Genomic DNA, 22,134 nt, shown 5'->3' with positions numbered 1-22,134 from the left:
GGGACGTCTAGGCCAGACTCTCAGGCTTTGGGGCGCTGGAGGGTAAGCTTTAGGGCTGTTTCTTTGGGGGCCCGCTCTACATGAACAGAAGAGCCGTTGGGTATTTTACCTTTTTGGCATGAGTTCACTTGTTACAAAACAAAGGTTTGCAGATTTTTCTGCTCTGTTGTAGCAGGAAGTAAATGTGTGGAGTGTCATGTGCTTTTAGATGGTCTTCCTGGATGTGTTTCCGCTGATAATTTTTTATCTTTCTCAAACAGGCATAATATGCTGATCTGATGTCTCCTTTTGAACACACTTTATTTTAAACGTATAACACCACCAGCTGCTTTTATATGTGGGGTGTGTCCTTTTGGCATGTCAAACGGAGCTATATTTAGGGCACAGCTCCCTGTGGTGCTTTTGCTAATCTCACCTTGGTGGCCAGTGGTGTTTCCTGGTGCCCCTCGTAAACACTGTTTGATGATTTGGCTCAAGTGAGTCTAATTCAGAATGCACTTGGAATGTTAATAGAAGTTCATGAAAAGAAGAAGATGCTTTAGGTAGTTGGGAATACATGCTTAAAAAAAAAATTCCCCTCCTGGCTTGTAGTACACCGAATTTTAAAAGTAGCCTTCGCTCTTTCCTAATCACTTAGTGACAAACTGCATAATGTGGACTCGTGCCGCGGTTTGTCAGCTCCTGAGTTTATAGTTGACAGATGGATTTTAATGAAAAGACTCCACTTACAAATAGCAGAGGCGTCCATAGGAGGACCTAAAGCCAATTCCACATGTTCCTCAGTTTTTGGATGTTTAAAGTTTGGATCTGTGGTAAGAACGCTTGTTTCTTTGGTTAAGCTCCTGGAGACGGGCATGTCAAGAGCAGGGGAAGGTTAAGGTTGATGATTTTTATTTGTACTCATTCTTTATTAGGCATTTAATACAGAATGTCTCATTTGATATCATTTTTGTCTAAGTTACTATCAGAATTAAAACTATTTCCCTTTTAACTAATCGAAGAAATAAAATCATCGATCTTTCAGAGTTTGTCATGACTCTTTACTCAAACCTTAAATTCTGCAGGGTTAGTTAAAGTTGGGTCTCTTTAGTGGGGAGGGAAGTTGTGCACTGCAGCAAACTAGTCTGGAACTGTTGTTAAATATCTGAGACTTTCGCCAGCTGTGTTGGTTAAATGAAGTTGGTAGGTGCCATCACAATTTTATAGTATTTCCTACTTTATGACCAGAATTGGCAAGTTATGTTAGCATGATGTCATTTGCTGTTTCTTAGGCTTGCTGTTATTTTGTTTAGGAAGAGAAAAGGGAAAAAAACCCCACTAAATTAAAAACTTTAATTTAAAAAAGTTAAAAACATTACTTGCATGTTGATTTCTTTGTGTGTGTAAAAGGTTTACAGTGAAAGAATAAACTGAAAAATTTATACCTCTGATCCTGTTTTTTAAAATCTGTTTTATTGAGATATAATCCACAACCATAAAATCTACCCTTTAAAAGTGTATGATTCAGTGGATTTTAGGGTTTTCACAGGTTATGAAACTATCACCATGGTCGAATCCCAGAACACTTTGATTACCTCCAGAAGAACCCCATGCCCAGTCCCCATTTCCTTTACCGCCTGGCTCGGGCAACTACTAATTTACTTTCTGCTCTGACCCCATTTTTTAAAATATTAGGGGATATTTATTTTGGTACGTTTGTAAAAGCTCTCTATGTGAGTAGCTTTTAGTAAATTAAATCTAAGTGGAATAGCAGGCCAGAAGATCAGTGATTCCATGAGATACTTATTAGGTCAAAATCTCTAAAAGCCCAGTAGGGATTCTTTGAACTTGAATATTTCTGATCCTCAGTCTCATCTCCAGGTACTGTAGAAAGCAGTCCTCACCACATATAGGTAAGACGGCAAAGTACTTACTAACTCCTGCGGGGGGGTGAATTAAATGAGGTGACAAACCTGACTTCATGCTTCAGGTCAGGAGTAGGGGCAGTAAAAGAAGTGTTTTATAGTTTATATTTAACATTTTATTTAATATATATGTTAATGTGTTATATATATTGTCCTAATGTGGACATCATATACATATATTATATATATATAATATATGTGTATTGTCAGCCCTGTGCCACTAGGTGCTAGGGTTTGGGCCTCAAAAGAACTCACAGACTACCATCAGAATTAAGAACACTTTTTTCCCCTTAACCTTTTATAAAACATTTCAGCATCCAAAAGGAGAGAGAATAATACAATGAATTTCCATGAACCATGGTTCACTTCAGTAATCTTGTCATCTGTATTCCTGTAAAAGCTTTAGGAAAAAACCTCAATACCATTAACAGGCCTAAAAAATGAGTAGTAATTCTTTAATATAAAAATAGGCCAATCAATATTCAAATTTTCCTGCTTGTCTCATAATTTGTTTCACAGGATATACATGGCAATTGGTTGATCTCTCTGTGTTTCTCAATCTATAGGTTCTTACTCTTTTTGTCTTATCCCCTTATGTTAATTATTAGATGAGGAAACTGTGTTTTTCTGAAGATTTCCCTACATTTTAGCTTTTGCTAGTTGTACCCATGGGTGACCATTTAATATGTGCTCCTTCCCCTGTGTTTCCTGTAAACTAGGAGCTGGATCTTGAGGCTTTATCAGACCTAGGTTAGATTTTGCAGGAAGAAGGCAGAAAGTCCTTAATGGGTGGTGGTAGGTAGTTCTACTGGGAGTTTTACTGGGGGAGTCTGGCTGTCTCTTTTTTTATGATGTCAAGCATTCATTGATGATCATGGTTTAGATCTAGTATTTTATCACAGTTGCAAAATGGTGACATTCTAATTACATCCTTTCTTCTTTATCAACTTAGCTATTCTATAAAAAGAAGTGTCCCATCATCAGTTTCTTGGTTATCCTGAGAACATAGTTAATACAAGAAAAGGATAAATGATTGATTCTTGTCCTTTACCAGTTTTCAGACTAATGAAAAATGACCATTGGTCATTTCAGACTGATAAAAAAAAAACCACCTTTGCTTTTTAACGTTTGATGTGTTTCAGTTGATTGCCAAATTTTTAAAAATCTCTTACAAAGTTAAAACTTTCTCATCTTAGACCCAATGGGAGTGTCTTCAGATTGGCTCCTGAATCTGTGCACTGCAGTCCTGCAGGTTCTCTTTTTGCTGATGAGACAGGATGTTTCAGGCCCAGCTCGTCTGTCCCTATTCCACATCTGGAGCCAGCCATTTCTCCAAAGTGTGCTGGTTCCTTTGCGTGGGAGAAAGGCGCAGGGTGCTACAGAAGCTTGCTGTTCCTGGCTCGGTCAGTGTTTCTGTGCTCTTCAGCAGACACATCGAGGAAATACGTGTATAGATAATTTTTTTTTTTTTTTAAGTAAGATGTCATGACTTCATACTAAAGTTTCTAATTCAGATTTAGGATTACAGGTATTTTTCTTTGATTTTATATTTGTGTCTCCTTTTCCTTATACTAAAAATCTGAGTTCCTACTCTCATCAACGTAATTGCTTATTTACATTTTAACACTGTTGTTATTGCCACACTGTGACTACCAAATGTAATCTAATACTTCTGTTGTCCTAAGGGTATATGCCCCTAGGAACATACAATCCTGTAACTGTGCTTTAAAATCACATAGAATAGCTCCTCTCTGTGTGGGTCAAGTTCCTGCCAACTTGAAACTCCAGATCATGTTTCATTTCGTTTTACAGTTGTAAAGCTTAAAAAAACAACCACCTAATCTTGCTTTAGTATTAAGTAAAACGTGTACATCATTCCAGGGCTAAAAACTAAAAAAATTTAAAGTACAAAGAAATGTAGTTTGGGCGCCTGGGTGGCTCAGTTGGTTAAGCGACTGCCTTCGGCTCAGGTCATGATCCTGGAGTCCCGGGATCGAGTCCCGCATCGGGCTCCCTGCTCAGCAGGGAGTCTGCTTCTCCCTCTGACCCTCCTCCCTCTCATGCTGTCTGTATCTCATTGTCTCTCTCGCAAATAAATAAAATCTTAAAAAAAAAAAAAGGTAGTTTTTTTCCTTGCCTCTTCAACCCTGTACCTTTCCTCCACCAAAGGAAACCTTTTTTTGTTTTTGTTTTCTTTAGTTTTCTGGGTTTTTTTCTTATACTTGTAAAGTAGCGCTCTCTCTCTCTCTCTCTCTCTCTCTCTCTCTCTCTCTCTCACCCACCCCCCCACCCCCCCACCCCAATCCGTTCTCCTCTCCTCCCTCCCTGAGATAAACAGTCATGTATTTTCCATTTTCTCTGCTTGCTGTTTCATTTTAAGAGTATTCTGGAGAACAGAATATTAGTACATACAGAGATTCCACATTCCTTTTACAGTTGTTTAAACTGGACTGTGTGTATATAGCATACTGGGTTCAGTCGTTTGTCTATTGATAGACATTTGGGTTGCCTTTTTAGAAGGCATTTTTGGGGCAGGGCAAGGTGAACATCATTCACCTTTGCAAGTGGGGGTATTGACAGGAATGTAGGATTTGATTGCCCAGAGGTTTGCTGTCAGGATTGGGACTACTGACCATAGTTCTTCTTGTTCCAGTTTTGCAGAGTTCTCCATTTTCTGGAAATGGGAGAGGGCACCTCGCATCCATCTGGGATATTCTCGTTAGCCTCTGGCACAGTCTGAGGCCATAGTGACAGACTGGAAGGCTGGGGATAGCCAGAGGCTCTCCAAGCGCCCCATCAAGAGTCCCCTTAGGGACTCCATCGGAAATGCTCTAAGCCAGTTTCTAGTTCTTAGGATTGGGCTGCAGGAGGTGAGCATGGGAGGGTTTGGGGCTGTGGAGCTGCTGGCCTTGGCCACTCCTGGAGCAGGGGCCCAGTGAACACCATCGTAACAGAGTTTTCTTAGTTGATAGCAGACTTAATAGATTGTAGCCATAATTGCTCCTTCACAAACCGTGCCTTTTCAGGGCTTCCTTTGTAAAAGTCTGCTTTTCATGATCTGTGAGGTAGACTGCTCGTTGAGGGGGGGAGGCATAAAGAATCATTTTCACTGGTATCGTAATCCAGAAATTCAAATAAGGGCCATACAAGAAAAATACAGTGGGTTCACTGAGATTTACATCATACTTCCCAAAGCAGGTATGGCTGCCTTAGAAGAGAAGGATGAAAGGTGGGTTCTTAATTGATTTAAAGAAAAAGGGGCAACTCTGAATCTAGCTGCTTCTGTGGTCATTCTGGGCCATGCAGCTCCAGAGCCCAAGTCCTCTGGACTTTGACCTTTTAGAAGAGAAAATAAGCATCACTGGGCTTAAGGAAGGGCCACACAGACGGCTGCAGCTGCTTTCTTCTCATGTTAACAAGAACCTCAGTCTGTTTAGCATCTCTGTGTGTGTGTGTTTAAGATTTATTTATTTGAGAGGGAGAGAGAGAGAGAACACAAGCAGGAGGGGCAGAGGAAGAGGGAGAGAGAATCTCAGGCAGACTTGACGCTGAGCACAGAGCCTGACCCGGGACTGGATCCCAAGACCCTGAGATCACGACCTGAGCCGAAATGAAGAGTCAGACGCTTAACCAACCGCACCAGACAGGAGCCCCTACATGTGTGTTTCTATAAGAAATTTCATTAGGCATGTCTGTTTTTAACTTCCTGATACTGATAGTAGGTATTTTTAATTAACTTTGTGTGGAATATAGATGAGGAATCCATTCATTCAGCAGATACTTATTGAGTATGGTTTTTGTTCCAGTCTCTTACTAGGCCTTGAAGGTATATACCAATGTCAGTGAATGAACAAACCTGCCTCCATAGAGCTTCCATTTAGCGGGCGGGACAGACAAAGGAAAAGACTGTGAAAATCATATAATTGACTAGAAAGTGAGAGGTGCCTGACAAATATAATGTAGCATGGGGAGAACTGTAAGAATCAAAAATAAAAGTGTCATTATGAACAAAAACTACACTTTCTGTTTTGTTTTGTTTGACTAAAACAGCATTTGGATGTGCAGATAATCCTTAGCGAGCTGCTAGTTTTTGATGACAGACATGGAGCAGTCCAGAGACTGTGCCGCTCTCATACTTAGACATACTGGACACTGGTAGATGCAGGAAATGGATTTCTTGCCCTTTTCGTTGTAGAAACTAAGGCACTGGGATTCCCGTCTATAAAACGGGACTGACGTGTGTCCCACCTGCCTCACCCTGAGGCTGCAGGTCGACATCACATCCATCCGAGTAGATCCAGCAGGTGAAGCTTTGATGAGCTGGAGCATCGTTCTTGTTCCTAGTTCAGGAACAAGAACTTTAAAGTTGTCACTTTTCGGCTTCACAGCCCGACAGTGTTCTCATTTGTGTACCTTCTGCGTTTGTGACGTCGGCACCATGTTAAATCTTGGAGAACACCATCCAAATACGCATCCGTGGCATTGACTTTAGGCTCCTTGAGGTTCAGAGACCATGCTTCTTTGAACTAATACTGTGTGTCATCGATTCTCAGATTTTTTTTTTTTTTTTTTAAACCTCACTGGGAGGGGTCAGCAGATGGGTGACTGGCACCTGCCTGTCACTGACTAGGACACCACAGGTTGGAAGATGCACCCGATGCGGGGAGGTTAGCAAGCGAAAGCCAATTATTAAATTATTTAAATAGAGAATATGCAGTTTTTACTTCATAAGTGATTTTTGATGAAGTTTTAAAACTATTCTGTTGAGTTTTCTGAAGCTCTGTTCTGGGAAAAGGAAAAAGATAAAGTGGATTTTTTTTTCCCTCTTAAAGGTCAAATTTGGGTTTACGGAAGCTTTTCTTTAGGACATAAGTGAGAGCCTATTTGGTGGATGAGCTTGCTGGCAGCCCTCAGGGGACTCTCCATTAGCGCTACCAGCTTGGGGAAAATCTCTAGTTAAAAGGTGGAGCAGCACAGCAGGCAGGCCGTCAGGACATATGCACACTTCTTTGTGAGCAGACGGCTGCGCGCAGTGTGCACACCTGCTGATTGCCCACGTGAGCATCCTTGATAGGCAGGCTTTGGATTCTTCTTTTCGCACCCATGGTGGAGCATGCCTTGCTTGTTTGGTGAGATATGATGACCCCAGAGGGAGGAGAGAAGAGCATGGGTCATTGTCATCTAGTCTCCCTACTGAATCAAATGTTACGTTGCATTTAAAAAATTCAGAATGGTGGTCAAGGAAAATGTTAGATGCTATTCTTTTTACCAAAAGTGGGGTAAATGTTTTAACCCAAATCTCATACTGTATTTTTAAGAACTCAAATTTCTGTAAAATATGTTGTTCCACAATATTTTTTAAAAGATTTTATTTATTTGAGAGAGAGAGAGCGCGCAGAGAGAGAGCGCGCAGATAGGGGGAGTGGCAGAGAGAGAAGCAGACTCCTCGCTGAGCAGGAGCCCGATGCAGGGCTCTTCCCAGGACCCTGGGATCATGACCGTGACCTCAGACTCCTAACGACTGAGCCACCCAGGCACCCTGATCCACAATATTTTTGCTCAAGGAGACTGATTCTCTTTTTGGAAAGTATCAAAGATGTTGGGAGAGTTAAAAAAATACTGAATTGTTGCCTGTCTTATCTTGGGGATAAGAAGTATTCCCCCAAAACTAGCGCCATTGATTTTATCCTAAAAATACTATCCAAGAAGATTACTTGGTGATGACATTCTGGCATTTATAACAGAACTGCTGCTTACTTTTAATAGTAACTTCCATTCACTAAAAAGCTTAGGAACCATCATTCAGTTGTCCTTCTGACATTTTTACTACTCTAATTTAGAGAGATTTTCAAACTAGCCACTAGTTTGAAAATTTTTCTAAGTTTTTTTCAGGGCAAAGGACCCAGCTGTGACCATGTGACATAGTCCCCTTGTCTTTTTTTTTTTTTTTTTTGGTAATTTTCTTTTTTTTTTTTTTTTAATTTTTTCCCCCTTTTTTTTTTTTTTTTTTTTTTGGTAATTTCCTTTATTTATTTTAAGTAATCTCTACACCCAACATGGGACGTGAACTCACAGCCCTGAGATCAAGAGTTGCACACTCTTCTGACTAGGCAGCCAGATCCTCCCCTGCCCTGTCTTTATTTAAGCTCTTTGAGCTTTAGTATCTTTAATTATAAAGCTGGAAGGATAAAACCTCTTAACAGGGTCATTGTGATATTGAAATCAGAGCACGTGTAAAGGACTTGATACCATACCTAGCATGTATCAGTGGCTATGGTTTCGTGTTGTTCCCATTTAATACATGAATTACTGGATTTATAAATAATTTAATACTTTTCTAGGTTACATGACCTAACAGTACATGTGGATCATTTCAGTGTTCAGAATCAAAATTGAGTTTCATTATTGTTCAGAGGGACTATTAATCATTCTAGGAAATTGTAAAAATCCATATTGGTGAAATATGTTTTTAAAATACCAGTATCTTGTGCTGAATCCTTTTTTGGCTTTTCTAAAAGGAAAAAATCTGGTTTTCTGTTAATGTTTGCTTGCTTTTTAGTTTTACCTCTGCTAATGAAGTAAATAAGATGAGAAAATAATGAAGAGTTTCATGTTGTGACTTGAATTTTGTGGTCTTACTGCTCTACTTCTGAAGACAGATGACCAGAGCTGTGAAACTAAGGAAGGATCCGCTTGGGAAGGCTAGATTTTCCTTCTCTGTTTTATTTTCTGAAAACATTGGTGGAGTAATAAAATATTTCTGGAAATTTCACCGAAAATATTCAGTGATACCAACAGACCTCATTAGGATTTTATGTATGTTCATGAGGGCTACATCTGCCTCTCTATGACAAGACAGTCCCTGAGATTTGTACTTAGTAGGTGATGTAATTTTTCTAAACTCAAGGTAATTTAGTTCTGCTTAAAAATTCTTAAATGCCAGTCTCTTTATTTGTATGTGTGGCTTTGTGTGAGAGATGGGGTGAGGCTTGACCGCTGGGGTTAGGTGGTGCCCTCAAGAGAGGAAGATGCCCTAGATCCCAGATGATAGAAAGTCATCATCAGCATAAAATTTGAGGTCCATTCCTGTCTCTTTACTTCAAGACTTAAAACCCGATTTGGTTGATAGCAAAGAGAGAGCTTAGAATGCCGGGGCGGGAAGGAGGGGGCAGCGTGGGGGACGACAGAAGGGCCTGGTAAGGCGTGAGGAGGCCGTGTTCAAGGGGAACGATGCCCGTATACATGGAAACGTTCTCCACACGTAAAACTGAAGTTGGAGGAGACACATAGGAAGATAAAGATGAGGCCTTCTCTAATGGCTTCCACGTGGCAGGCAGCACTCAGACTTGTTCTCCGGAGTCCCGGGAGGGGATGAAGTAGCCCAGCTACATGTCCTCCCAGACCCTGACTCTTGCCGATAGCATGCTTGTTCCTGGCCATGCGGCTGTAGGAGGTAGAGCGTTGAGCGCGAGCGGTTGGGTGACGACGTTGGACCTCCAGGGGCATGCAGAGTCCTGTCCTCTCTTGCTTTTGTCTAAGTGTGCTCCAAATGCTTGTTTTTCAGGTGGCAGAGATAAACGTGGAGGTCCCATTCTAACATTTCCGGCCCGCAGCAATCACGATAGAATACGACAGGAGGACCTCAGGAGACTCATTTCCTATCTAGCCTGTATCCCTAGGTGAGTTCTGTGCGGTTTGTGGTATGTCACTGTTGCGACCGTTCCAAGAAATGCGGCACTGTGCTCTCCAGAAGCAGCTGCACGGTGGCTTGAATTTCAGGCAGACCAGACAGTGCAGAATGAAAATCGTCACCTGTCTTTAGTTCCATTTTATGACCGTTCTGTCATGTTTACAACACTCCTGGGTGTGGGGACCAGAAGGTGCGCGTCTTGCCTGGAGCGCTTTGTTGGGGGATGGTGGCGCTGGGGTTAGGATGCGGTGCCTCAGGTGGACCATCCTTGGTGAATCTGATACCAAGACACAGCGCCCTTCAAGACCAGAAATGGAATGCTGTTTCTCACTATACATTTCTGTCTTCATGCTGAGCTTCGGTTTCTGAAAAGCATTCTCTTGATTTGTGGCATGAGGTTTGTGAGGCATTAAGAATCTTTACTAGCTAATATGCCAAGTTTGGGAACACGCATTCAATCCGAGACCCCCTTCATGATAGGGTGGTCGTTCGTGTGGATGCTGAAGAACACCAAGACTAGACAAAGCTTTATTTTCCAGATTACTTTTTGGAAAAGAGAAAACTGCTGTGATATAACCCAAGGTTTTAGTCATGCCTGTGCTAAGAAACTGTGTGTGTCTGGGCTGGAGGGCTGCTTCCCTGTGAGGAAAAGGAAAGGCACATACTAAAGGGGGCATAATCGATGTGCTAGAGCCAGAAGGCGTTTCCTCAGAGACGAAACTAGGACGTGTGGAAGAAAACTCGGTCATTATACATAGGCTACAGTAGACAGTAATGTTCACGAACGCTTATGCAAGAGAGTAATAAAAGGTGGTCAGTGGCATTGTTGAGGTCGAGGGGAGTGGTCCATCTGCCATGGCACGCGGGTTGGGACACTGCTGACGTTCTTTGGTTGACACCGAGCAGGGAAGACAGCAGGGCCCGGTTGTGACCCATCCTTGCTGTGGCTGAGGCAAGTCCGCTTTCGCTGTTGACCGCCTGACCTGCTGACGAAGTTGTTGGGTTTTCCGCTGTGGTCATCCTTTATGAGAGAGCCACCACTTTGCATCATCAGTGACCACGCGATAGAGCCCTGCATTCGTATATGGAAAAGTTGACTCTCTCCTCTTACTCTGGTATTTTCTCGGGCAGGCAGTTGAACTGTTGAAACTATGGAATTAGAAAGGGCTTTAGAAGTTCTGTGCTACTCACTATCATTTATAAATAACAGTATAGTTGATAAGGACCACTTACGGAGTTCTGACTGTGTGCTAGGTACTGTGCTAATGACAGAAGAAGAAACAGGAATACAAAGGACAATGTAAACATCTCTGCCAATCGGAGTGATACTTGTCGTATAGTGTCATTATGGAATGACTATATATAATTTTGGCAACTGGCTTTCTGGTTTAAAAATCCGTGTTGATTGTAACTTAAAAATTTCTTTTATATCATTGATACTGTAAAAAGAATTGATTCAGGTATATTTTGGATCATCTGGATGACCCACTTAAGCCCGCAGAACTTCATTATGGTGAGCATACACAAAAGTAGTGAAACTAGCACAGCAAACATCCATATACCTGTCATCTGGCTTCAGTGATGACCAGATTTTGCCAATCTTGTTTTTCTCTGAATTTCGCCCCGGAATAAAAAATCGCAAGCCTCCTATCATTTCTCTTATAAATACTAAGCGTGTAGGGTGACCCCTTCACGGTCAAGCGCAGCCACTTCATCACCTAGATTTGCTTTTGTATCTGTAATTCCAGGTGATAAGAAATGTCACTTTGCTTGTCCTGGGTTAATGACAAGAGAAGTGGGAATAACACGTAAATGATACGTTTCTCAAGGGATCAATGGGGAAATTTCACTGTGGTCCAAACGGAGAGAAGTGGCAACAGAACCCATGGGTCTACCCTGGTCATGCAGGAGCTGCTCCGTCCCACTGTGTGCTTCGTGGCGGGAACATTGGTTTGTTAGAGCCGAGCAGTAGGGCCAAGAAAATTGTCAGCAAAATAATGGTGTGTGAATTTTTTTTTGACTTGTGGCTTTGCTTGCACTTAAGTCTGATTATTTGTTGCCATAGTTCCAGAGTGGTATAAGTCATCCTGGGGGTCATGAGACTTCTTTTCCTGCCCATTACTCCTGGCAGTTTCTGTGCGGTGAAGGTGGCCTTTCGCTGCCCGCCCCCCCCACCCCTCGCTGGACAGTCACAGGGCCCTACGTTGCCAGATGGGGAGAAGCGCGCCATCCAGAAAACATGGGCAGCAGACTCAGAGCAGCTGTTCCTTTTATCAGTTTTCTGATCTACGAAATGTGATAGTAATGTGTACTTCTTGGGATCATTGTGAGTGTGGAGTAAGATCACTTACGTACGTGCCTAGTGCAGTGCCTGACGCCCAGTAGCTCCCTCAGAAAAAGTACGATAATTTCCATCTTTCCTACTTACCCTCTTTTATTTTTCCCTCTGACATGTGCTCAGAGCCCGGATATCTTGTTTTTCTTCTGCATGGCCTCTATCGTCTGTGTGCTTCTTAAAATGTGGCCCTCGGAGGTAATCATAAGTGTGATCTGAGCAGTAGTGAGTAGTTTGAGTATTATTACTTGGGTCACCTTCCCTTTCATTCCTCCCTCCTTTAAAAAAAAAAAATAAAAGCAATTGGAGTAATTATGAGTGACTTTCATAGAATTAATTTGCAAGGAAACTTTCCATTAACTATGTGTAAGAGAAGCAAGTCACAGTAGAACTTCTTGCTGGTCTAATTGGGATTCCCACACAGTGATGAAAATAACATCAGTCTTGGTACATCTCTAGGTGTTTATTGCTCTTATTGTTTGAATTACACTTATACAAATTATGTTTTAGAGCATTTTGCCTTCTTTAGAATGATTTATGGTAGCTACACGGATAAACTCTCTTTTGTCACCAGCGAAATAATGCGAGACTTCAGTTAATTCGTTCATGAACATTCGTATTAAAAGATACTTTCTTCATGTAGAAACTAAAGAGCGTTTCTCTTTTTCAGAGACCAGCATTGAGAAGGGACCTTAATTTTTTCTAACATTTCTTTATCTCACGGATAAAATGAGGTTCTTAGATGAAGCTGCCAGAATACCCGGTGATGGTCACGTGTCCCAGTGAGCAGCGTCTTCCGGGGGGAGGAGTGGCATGCATGCCTTCTCCCGGAGACACCTGCCCACGTGCATTAGCTGCTCCTGAATAGAACTGGGTTTGCGAATCTTTGCAAGCCACTGCTTTCTTAACGAGGATGGCTTTTAACTGGATAAAGAGCCGGATTGAAAGGATGTGCCCTCCCAGCCCAGTTCACCTGCGATTTTCATTATTTAGAAGTCCCTGGGTGGTCAGTTCAATTGTGGAGGAAGGTGGATAGTGAGTCCTTTTGTAAACTGTGCAAGCTCAGGTAGCTTCTGGTTGTGGTGTTCTCTAGCGTGTTCCTGTTGTTGAGCCTGGAGCTATTCAGGATGCCTTTCCAGCCCCTTTCAAGGGGAGGGGGCTGTGCTGTGTTCTGTACACAGCGTGTGGCACTCTCTGAGGAGAGACCCCAGCTGCCCGAGAATGTACCGTGATCTGGTGAAGGCCGATGTCTGAAGTCCTTCTAGCAGAGCTCCCACTGAGGCCATCAGGGGCCTGGCGTACGGGCTTCTGCCTCTGGTGTGTGGCAGCAGGTGGGGCATCCGGAGGATAATGTCTCCGCCGGGGCGGGCTCCCTTTGCTCTGACTGGTGTTGCCAGCTTGCACACCCCATCAGAACCCAAAGAGGTCCAGAATGCTTCATTTCAGTGACTTGGGAGAATTGAGGAGACATTTCTGGAAGCCCTATTTGCTTCCAGGATCTCTGAAGGAGGTCCATGCTGTGCTGTTCCCTGGTTTGTGGCCCAGGACCCACTGGAGACATGGAGAAGCGCTATCATGAGGGGCGTCTGAGCCAAGTGTTAACTCATTTGGAGTTCATATTCCTATGGAGTTGCAGATAGGAGTCCATCAAACCATTGCTGGCAGTTTCCACCTTTGAGTGAGAAGCTGGGCCACTGTCAGCCTGTGTCCTCGTGATGGCTTTCCCACCACGTGTCCAGGACCTGCGCTGCCGCCTGCTCAGGTTCTTGCCCCACAGACTTGTTTTTTGGAATTTTTTTGTGCCATGTCTCTTACATGGCTGTAGCTGTGACAGGAACTTTACGTTTGTGAAATTTGGAGCGACAGTTACTGTGATGGCGTGCATCAAGATAAGGAAAAGAAGGGCATCCCTGTGGGGATGGGGAGGGAAGGGGTAAAGGAGTGAGCTTATGCAAGAGAGCATGAAATTGGTTTTAATTTTGACTTAATTTATTTTGGCTTTTTAACATCACTTAATGATAGCAAGTAGTTTTCTGTGTTTTTAATTTATAAACTGTATGAATTTATAACTATAAATAGTTTTTAGTTTCTCAGGTGATTACCTGAGGCAGAAAAATGTCCAATGTCTTTTCTCTAGGCCCAGTAATTCACGCTGGGTGAAACCTAAAGTTGTCATTACGCGCTCAGGGTCTTAGGTGTGTTCCCACATACCTTCCCACAGTCATTATCTGGCTCACGTCTGGCAGGGATCGGCAGCCTGCATGGACTCTGCGAGTCCACCACGAAACAGGATTCCAGTTGTTCCTGAAGTGTGAGCCTGTGCCAAAGCCTTCCTGAACACTTCCACATGAACACTGCAGTTCTAACCAAGTGCGAGACTAAGTATTGTAACCTGTGTTCAAGGACACTTTGACTCTTGATTTTCTTTATTGCAGGAGTGCATTGCATATATTTCCCATGTACTCAGGGGTTGAGATTTAGTAAAACTAATCATTTTTATTGCTTTATCAGGGTCATTGTTACGAGAAGCTGGCTTTGTTGTTTGTTTAAATTTACCAGAACGTGGAGGGGCAGGACACAAAGGCTCTAGCACTTCCTTGGCCGGTGCTGAGGACCAGCCTCCTCACCACCATGGCCTTTGTGTGACTAGTACAACCGGGGGAAAGAAATAAGTCTCAGTATTACTGTGAAAATCCCTTTACCCCAAAGACCCTGCGAGAAGGGCACCAAGGACCCCTAGGGATCAGTGAACCATACTTGGGGAGCCTCTGAGATAGCTCAAGGGCCTGAACCAGTTAAAGGGGACAAAATGGGACACTGAAAAGCTCCCACCCTCACCAGTGCAGGTACAGGTGGTTTCAGCACTTGGGATCCTGGCAGGCTCCTGGGACTGCTGTGCGTTGGTCTGTCACCCTCCCGACCTGGGCTCGGTGCACACTCTCAGGGGTCTGTCCCCATTAGCGCTCACCAAGGACCTTTGCTGTAATAGCGCCTAGACAATGTGTGTGATCATTTAATGCACAAAAGATGAGAAATCCCCTGCCCTCCCCCCATCCCACCCACCCCCACCTGACAGCCCCACAGACATCAGGATGAAGGACGCAGAGTCAGCCTCACCTGGTGGGACTCCGGACCAGAGAAAGAGTTGCATGGTTTAAACCTGTTTTTTCTCCTTTTTCTCTAGTGAAGAGGTCTGCAAGCGAGGATTCACGGTGATCGTGGACATGCGTGGGTCCAAATGGGACTCCATTAAGCCTCTGCTGAAGATATTGCAAGAGTCCTTTCCCTGCTGCATTCATGTTGCACTGATAATCAAGCCAGACAACTTTTGGCAGAAACAGAGGACTAATTTTGGCAGTTCTAAATTTGAATTTGAGGTAACTTCCACGTGTAGCCAGACCAGTTAAACCAATAGGCATGGTTTATTAAAACTTGACTTTTTCCTCATCATTTTAGATAATAGATTTTTAAAACCACATATTAAATGGGAACTGCACATCTTACAAACATATGGCATGTAAAATTAGTTATTGTATAAAACAACAAAATTTGGTTCGGTTATCACATTACCCTACTGGATTATTTCACCCAAGGGCGATTTAGGTTTTAGTTCTCTTGGTTTTGGGTGGTGGGGCTGCTGAGGTATAAGGCGTGTACCATAGAAAGAGGTTCCCTCTTACTTCTCTTGATAAAACAGCTTCTCCTTTGAGTCCAGGCGGCTTTATGCGGCCTCAGATTCATCATTGCCTTAGCCTTGGGAATAAGGGAGTGTTAAGGAGAGATACCCAATTTCACGTGTCCAGAAGAAACTTGAGTTTTCACCTTGTCCTTGATAATGGAGGGAATGATCTGTCCTGTATTTCATGCATCAGTTCTCTCGTTTATGAAAAGGGAGGTACTCCTTTAAAAACTATGCAGAGTTCTGAATTCAACGGCGCATAAGGTCGCCAACTCTCAGACGGTGTGTGAGACAAGCCTCAACCTGCTAACTTCTTTTCCTTTCCACTGTCACCTCTCCTTTAGCTACCAAGGCTTTGCCCGGGCTTTGATGCAGTTAGTGTAAGGAGATGATTATGGGAAGAAAGTATTCCGGCCAGCTTGAAACTTGATTCATGCCGTAATATTCTGTAATAGAATGTTTTCTTACAAGATCTCATAATTTTTGGTTGAGTAGCTTGTGCTGCTTCTAGCAAGTTTGCCCAAACAGTAGGTTTCAGTGAATGTATTCATGTGTGTTAAGGTAAACAACAACAGTAGTATTATGTACATCGCACAAAATTAATTTTTAAGTTTTATGTTCCATGTTAACTTTTCAAAGTGTTTTCACACGTGCATTAGTTGCATTTTTAAATCTCTTGCCGTGATTTTCAATCTGAAATCTGAATTTAGTTTAATTTGAATTTGAAACTGCATTCGAGAGATTTAGGTAAAAGATGAAACCAGTAAGCCTTTCTCTTCACACAGCTGAGAAGTGATTTTGGATGACAGTTTATTGGGTCTTACTGTTTTCTTGATGCCGAATTTAAAGTGTGTTGCTTTTAATTATACATGTTTTAAGCAGAAACAATGGTTTAGCAATATAATGCACACAAATGTTTGCTAGTCCAATTTTGATATCTTCCTCTGGGCCTTTAAAATTATCTATACCAGCTTTTCTATTGAACTTACTGTCTCTACATTGTTACCAGCGTCTCTCTCTGAAGTTAATAACATCTCCATGGATGTTATTAAAAGTCTGGACAGATGAGACAGGAATGAACCTACAGTCACATTGCAAACAAAAGGGCAAGACTAGGAGCAGCCCTCTTTCTAGCTCTGTTGCTTTTTGCAGGTTCTCGTGCCAGCCAGCGTGAAGCTGATGCAGTCCTAGGTTTCTCTAAGGCTGGAAGTGACAGAGGTGGGGCTAAACCAGCCTTTCTCTGTTTTATTTTTTGGTTCTTAGGCTACACATCTTTTTCCTTTAACTTTGTTTTTGCATTTAATGACCCCTCTCCCACCCCCCATGTTTTCCTTGAGGCACAATATTGATAATAACCCTGCAGCACATGGTATATATAGGTAGGGTGAGGTTAAGATTTTGGCTTAGATTGTAAAGGACTAAAACTTGGTCGCTGTTAGATTGGAATGTAGTGCAAATTGGAATGTACAACCCTTCTACTACTCAGAATTGTGACAGATTGTTGAAATGAATGAAACATTCCCTCTGTCTTTAGCTTTATGGCAAGAACTTCTGCCCCCCCTGGCTGGCTAACCTTTGTATATTTTAGAAAGTTTCAATAAGTCATTCATATCCTATCATCTGCTACCTGATGGGAGGTGGAGTTAGGACCAGATGAGCCTTGATCGTAGCCTGGTTGGAGCATGTTTATCACTGAATAAGTAGCTCACAAATATGTGTCCTCAGAGGGAGGTGGCACTTCACAGGGTTTTGGAAGCCCATGAGCAAGACATTTGTTTGATTGCCGAGAGCAGGAGGCCTCTACAGAGTTTTCTGTTGGGAGTGAGATGGTAGAGTGGTGCGGATGAGAAAGAATGCATTGATGAAAGTAAAATTTCCAAATCATCTGCTCTGTATTGCGATTTAAGACATTTCCTGGTTATCATGCCTAAGATAGCATCTCATTTCTTTAGCTCTCATGAGATACATGTCCTATAATTATAGGTATTCTAACTAGCGTGTTGTTCTAATGGACTTCTCTTTCACTGACTATACTGGTAATGTTTCTTTCATCTGCATTTGTTTTTATGGGGCCAGAAGAAGGTATGTTTTCTGTAAAGAGATTATTTGCTTTATGTTTGAAAATCTGTAAGTAAGTATTGCACATTGCATTATGATAAGGCCACAGAAAATTGGTTCATCTTCTCATACGTGATTTTTTTTCCCCTTAAGACAAATATGGTCTCTTTAGAAGGCCTTACCAAAGTAGTTGATCCTTCTCAGCTAACTCCCGAGTTTGATGGCTGCTTGGAATACAACCATGAAGAATGGATTGAAATCAGAGTTGCTTTTGAAGACTACATTAGCAATGCAACCCACATGCTCTCTCGGCTGGAGGAACTTCAGGACATCCTAGCCAAGAAAGAATTGCCTCAGGATTTAGAGGGGGCTCGGAACATGATCGAGGAGCATTCCCAGCTGAAGAAGAAGGTGATTAAGGCCCCCATAGAAGACTTGGATTTGGAGGGACAGAAGCTGCTCCAGAGGATTCAGAGCAGTGACAGCTTTCCCAAAAAGAACTCCGGCTCAGGCAATGCGGACCTGCAGGGCCTCCTTCCCAAGGTGTCCGCCATGTTGGACAGGCTGCACTCCACACGGCAGCACCTGCACCAGATGTGGCATGTACGAAAACTGAAGCTGGACCAGTGCTTTCAGCTGAGGCTGTTCGAGCAGGATGCTGAGAAGGTAAAGGAGCAGGGGGAGGGCTTCCTGGACCGTTGGGGTCCCAGCAGCCAGGGGGCTGCGTTGGTCGGGAGAGAGGGCGGAGGACGAGTCAAGCACGCTCAGGGTTCACTGCGGCCATCTGCCCCCGTCTGCCTTCCAGCTTTCCTCGTGGTGCAGGCCAGGGCTTTTTCAGGAGCTGTGAGTTTTTCATTACTGACAGTTCAGTCTAGCATGCCTATAGGATAGACGAGAAGGATATCTTGAGTTAAAAGGGTGACGGCTTTAGAGAATTTATATTACCGAAAGCAATAATTACGTAGGTAATTTTGCCCCTAGCTGCTCTGCACTCCTATATAAAGCCAGTGACAGAACTCTGTTCCGGTCTGTTATTGACCATGCTTTTAAAATAAAAGACCAATAAGGTGTTAAAAAGAATAGCTTCTGGGAAGTATGGGTGGTGATTACTTATGTCCTCATTTTATTCTCATGCTACAGACAAAACAGCTGGTCCAAGTGGATGCTCGTGTTACCAGCTAACTCTCTTAGCAATGCGGAAACAGGACACTTTAATTTAGAGGACTGTTGCAAGCCATGAACACGGGTGAATCGATCACTCTTAATTTGAGCTCATTGAATTTTTTTCACAGACAGGAAAATATTTTCTAAAGTTAAAAAAAACTACATCACAAATCTTTGATACAAAAGGACCTTTCAAACAGTGACAGTCCACTACTGTTGTTTGGCAAGCTTTTAACCTGTCAGTGTCCTTATGTTTAAAGAAGTGCCTTGTCAAAGACACTGGAAAAATCCTCCTTTCAATTACTAGAAAAAACAGTTGACTGTCTCTGGGATTCTGGTTCAAGTCACGATACCAGTCCAAATAATGATAGTTATTTCCTTTTGCTTTCATGTTTTCCCTGGGAGCAACGTAATTGACATCCTTTCCCAGGTAGCATCTGTATTGAACCTTGAGAGAGATGTCATCATTAAATTTTTTCCCCAGTCTTTCCTATTTTTATGGTAAATTTTATTGTTTGCATTTGCACAGTTTTTAAAATACTGTTTGCAGTAAAGCATATATGATCTTGTAGTCACTGGAATTGCTGTCAGTAATCTGTGAGCGTAGCAAAGCCCGTCCAGATACCTGTAAGTCCCTGATTTCACCTAACATGTCTTTTCACTGAAGAACAGTGTGGCCAGTCAAGCAGTTCATTATAGCAGGGAGGCTGGGTTGAGAGTCAAAGATTAGTTTTAATTAGCCTGGGGGATTTGAATATCTCTCTTTGCCTCTCTGTTCCTTAATTCCTCATCAGTCGAAGGAACACATGAGATAAGACTTTCTTCTAGATGGTGCAAGTTCGGAACAGCTTACTTAGAAGTCAAGGATCTTTTGGACCCAAATGCCTGAGAGGTTGTCAGAGCAAAGACACTGCCTCTGATTGGCGTGGCCCTGCTCCTGAGCCTTCGCCAGTCATCTCTCTTTCTGGGGTGATTTCAAGTTGTCTTTTTTCATTCTGGTAGATGTTTGACTGGATCACACACAACAAGGGCCTGTTTCTGAACAGCTACACTGAGATTGGGACCAGCCATCCTCATGCGATGGAGCTCCAGACACAGCACAACCACTTTGCCATGAACTGTATGGTAAGATGCTGTCTGAACAGATGTATCTTGTACGTGAGAGGATTCTAGCAGACGGGAGGGATTTACACAGATGGTGTCCCGTTTAGTCTCTGTGAGCCTCAGTTTCCTAGTCTGTAAAGTGGGGATTATATCTGCCTTCCATGGAGTTCCATAATTTTATTTCTTCTGCACATGTAAAACACTAAGATAGTGCTGAATGCATAGTAAGTACTTGATAAATGGTAATTATTAACAGTCATGTTATCACCAATTAAAAACATTAGTAAAATAAAAGTATGGGTGATGTCCTTTTTTTTTTTTTTTTTAGGTTTAAGTCTGTTTTCTGGTTTTTTACAATAAACTTCTATTACTTTTTTAAGTTAAAGTTTTTTTTTTTTTAAAGATTTTATATATCTATTTGAGAGAGACAGAGATAGTGAGAGCATGAGAGGGGGAAGAGGGAGAAACAGGCTCCCCCGCCAAGCAGGGAGACCAACATGGGGCTTCATCCCAGGATCCTGGGATCATGACCTGAGCTGAAGGCAGAAGGCGGACACTCAACCGACTGAGCCACCCAGGCGCCCCTCTAAGTTAAAGTTTTAATTGGAAGAGCGGGGTAACCCTGTGCCATGGTGGGTGGCAGCTCCCGGGGGAGCTTCCAGGCCTGTCTGGCCCCTTGTCCACTACCCCTCTATGAGTGCTTGGTACCCAGCTAGGACATTTCTTTATGCAGAGCAAGGGCCTGTTAACTTTCAGCCCTTTCTTGTGCTTCCTACAGTGTTTTAAACATTTTTTGACAAAATGAAAATGCTAAATATCAATATACAGAGTTGACAGTCTCTAAAGCATGTTAAGGGATGCCAACAATTCTGCTCGTTGCACTATCACAGATACTTTTAAAAGCTGTGATGAGGGTGCCTGGGTGGCTCAGTCGGTTAAGCATCTGCCTTCGGCTCAGGTCATGATCCCAGGGTCCTGGGATCAAGTCCCACATCGGGCTCCCTGCTCTGCGGGGAGCCTGCTTCTTCCTCTGCCCCTCACCCTGCTCGTGCTTTCTCTCTCTCTGTCTCAAATAAATAAATAAAATCTAAAAAAAAGCTGTGATGATAAGAACTAGAGGTAGGTACTTTTAACAAAGGGAATTCTGTATTCTATCTTACGGGTTGTTTATTGGGCTCTGTGCCACCACGTTCCTTTTATCTGTGTAGTCAGTGACGGAATGATTGGAAAGGTCTCCTCCACAGACCCTCTACACTCAGTACAGTCTGGGTGAGGATCTGAGAGTGACGCAGGACACTGTAACAGAACCTCGGTGGCAGTGGGTGTCCTCAGTGGTCCCCACGGCAGAGCCGTCTGAATGGAGAGCTCTGCTCTGGATTCTAACAGAGGACATCTGCGTATGCCCTTCCCAACACTTTTGTGGTTGATTTTCCTCTTTAATGTTACAAACAGAACAAAAATTAGTAACTCTAGTCACCTGCAACTGGTGGGTGAGAACACATATGGGGCGGGGAGGCATCGATTTTGACTAAAGGTTACTAGTTAGAGCACTGTTGCCACAAGAGCCAGGGAGGCCGGTTTCCCCCTGCCCATGGCCTTGGCTGACTGTCACAGCTTCGCGGGCGCCCTCTCCCTGCTGCTGCAGACACCGGTCGTCTCTTAGCCGATTCTAGCCTGCAGATGTGCCCAGAAGAGGAGCTCAGAGGCTGGAATCTGTGGCTCTCTGATCCCGGAGTGACTCCATCTAGTTCTGATTTGGGTTAAAGTGGAGAGAAAAAATGAGTAGGATAGGGTACAAAGAAAGAATGGACAAGTGCATTCTTCAGGGGGCTTCCTGGGTGGGCTGTGGACGAGGGGACCACGAGGAGCCTGTGCAGGGTGCGTGGCAGGGGCAGAGGGGCCCAGAGGACCATGGCGAGAGGGTAGAGGAGGCAGGAAAAATGGAGAGAGGTTTGGACAGGTTGGGTATTTAGATTTAGCAGCACAACTGGGAGGAGCCAATGAGGTGTGTACAGTTTTGGGGGACCCATCAAGAGGAGCAGTGTTGTGATGAACGACAGACCTGGGGTGTGTTGAGGCCTGGGTTTCCACAGCTGCCTCTGCTGAACTAGTAACCTCGAAGGTGCCTGAAGGCTGAAGGGAACATAGCATAGTGAGAACTTGTTTTGAGGGACAAATGGGTACTTTTTTTCAGCCTCAC

The 22,134-nt window shown here is 43.2% G+C and overlaps 1 protein-coding gene across 1 annotated transcript in view; it reads left to right on the top strand.

The window, feature by feature from the left end:
- Positions 1-22,134, top strand: part of TRIO (trio Rho guanine nucleotide exchange factor) — a 224,096-nt gene that overhangs the window by 862 nt on the left and 201,100 nt on the right. The window contains exons 3-6 of the mRNA XM_044916685.1: positions 9,469-9,583; positions 15,114-15,306; positions 17,820-18,332; positions 19,833-19,955. Of these exons, the coding sequence (XP_044772620.1) occupies positions 9,469-9,583; positions 15,114-15,306; positions 17,820-18,332; positions 19,833-19,955 (944 nt within the window). The remainder of the gene's footprint in view (positions 1-9,468; positions 9,584-15,113; positions 15,307-17,819; positions 18,333-19,832; positions 19,956-22,134) is intronic.

Source organism: Neomonachus schauinslandi, chromosome 7, assembly GCF_002201575.2.
Source record: "Neomonachus schauinslandi chromosome 7, ASM220157v2, whole genome shotgun sequence".
NCBI lineage: Eukaryota > Metazoa > Chordata > Mammalia > Carnivora > Phocidae > Neomonachus > Neomonachus schauinslandi.
This window is presented reverse-complemented; position numbering and strand designations above follow the sequence as displayed.